General features: G+C 50.1%; 1 protein-coding gene across 1 annotated transcript; it reads left to right on the top strand.

The window, feature by feature from the left end:
• Nucleotides 1-83: 83 nt before the first annotated feature.
• Nucleotides 84-1,673, top strand: CTAM01_17286 (transposase; the record flags this gene model as incomplete). Its single annotated transcript, XM_060533272.1, has 1 exon — nt 84-1,673. A coding segment is annotated over one exon (1,590 nt), but the record flags the coding sequence as incomplete, so codon positions are not given.
• Nucleotides 1,674-1,694: the final 21 nt, after the last annotated feature.

Below are 1,694 nucleotides of genomic sequence, written 5' to 3'. Positions count from 1 at the left end.
CACCCCCAACCTCCTTTTATCACAACATTTTCAATTCGCGTCCAAATGGGCTCATCTTTTGCACATGTCTTCTTCTATATATAATGCCTCAATATACCGAAGATCAGCTTCGTCAGGCTCTCGAGGACATCTCAAACGGCAAGAGTCAAAAGAGAGCCTCATTGGAGTATGGGATACCACGATCAACCCTCCAACTACGTCTCCAAGGTGGTCAGACTAGGAGGGTGGCTTTTGCTGACTGGCAGAGGCTGTCTCCTGACCAGGAGAGCAAGCTGGCACAATGGGTTCGCATTCAGGCTTCGCTGGGCCTCGCACCAACGCACCAACAGGTGAAGGAATTCGCAGAGCGAGTTCTGGTTGCTGCTGGGGATACTAAACCATTGGGAAAAGGCTGGATCCATGCCTTCGTGAGGAGGAACCCTATCATTAAGGTTCAGAGAAGTCGTTCCATCGATTCTAGACGCGTTAATGGGGCATCCACTGAGGTCATTAGGAACTGGTTTAAGTTCCTTGCTATCCCTGAGATCAAGGACATCAAACCAGCCAACAGATATAATATGGATGAGACTGGCATCCTCGAGGGTCAGGGAGCTAATGGGTTAGTGCTGGGTATGGCTGAGACGACGTCTGTTCGCAAGAAACAACCTGGGTCGAGGGCATGGGTCTCTATCATTGAGTGTATCTCAGCCTTGGGTAGGGCACTTCGTCCCCTTATTATTTTCAAGGGAAAGACAGTCCAACAGCAGTGGTTTCCATTACATCTAGTTCCATACGATGGGTGGGAGTTCACAGCAACAGATAATGGCTGGACTACAGACTTAACTGCCATTGAATGGTTAGAGAAGGTGTTCATCCCACAGACTATGCCTGAGACTGAGGGGGAGGCTCGATTATTGATTGTGGATGGGCATGGGAGTCATACGACGACAGACTTTATGTGGAATTGCTATATTAACAACATCCATTTACTGTTCTTACCACCACACTCCTCTCATGTCCTCCAGCCTCTTGACCAGTCTGTCTTCAGCCCTGTTAAGTCAGCCTATCGGAAGGAGCTCGGCTACCTGTCTCAATGGAACGATTCTACCATTATAGGTAAAAGGAACTTCCTGGACTGTTACCAGAAGGCTCGACTTGCTGGTCTATCAGTCTCGAACATCAGAAGTGGTTGGAAGTGGACTGGTCTACACCCTGTAGCTCTGGTTAAGCCCCTGATGAACCCCATGGTACTACCTGAGCCTCCTGCTAAGCCCACCACACCCAAAACAACCAGTCAGGGCAGAAAGCGATGCCATAATGGTCAACAAACTACCCCAGTTGAGCCATGGGATTCTGCTTCCTCTGCAGTGGTCTGGTCGACACCCAGGAAGCTGGCAGAGCTCAGCGGTCAACTGCACTTATACACCCAACTCGACAATGATACCAGCACTCAACGGCTGCTGTTCAGAAAGGTGAAAAAAGGCTTCACAGAGCAGGCCTGGCAACTGGCAGCTGCCCAGCAGCAACTGGCTCAGCTGAGGGCTCAAGTTACCAACGCTGCAGTGAGGAAGAGGAAGACTGTTCAAATCGATCCCAATACGAAGTTCGCGAACATCAGGGATATCCATCGGGCTCAAATCGAAGCGGGTGAAAAGGAGGTTATCACGGCTGAATCCAGCGACTCTGAATGCCCTAGTGAGGCTGGCAGCTGTATT

Source organism: Colletotrichum tamarilloi (assembly GCF_030869305.1).
Source record: "Colletotrichum tamarilloi strain Tom-12 chromosome Unknown Scaffold_468.1, whole genome shotgun sequence".
NCBI classification, from domain to species: domain Eukaryota; kingdom Fungi; phylum Ascomycota; class Sordariomycetes; order Glomerellales; family Glomerellaceae; genus Colletotrichum; species Colletotrichum tamarilloi.
This window is presented reverse-complemented; position numbering and strand designations above follow the sequence as displayed.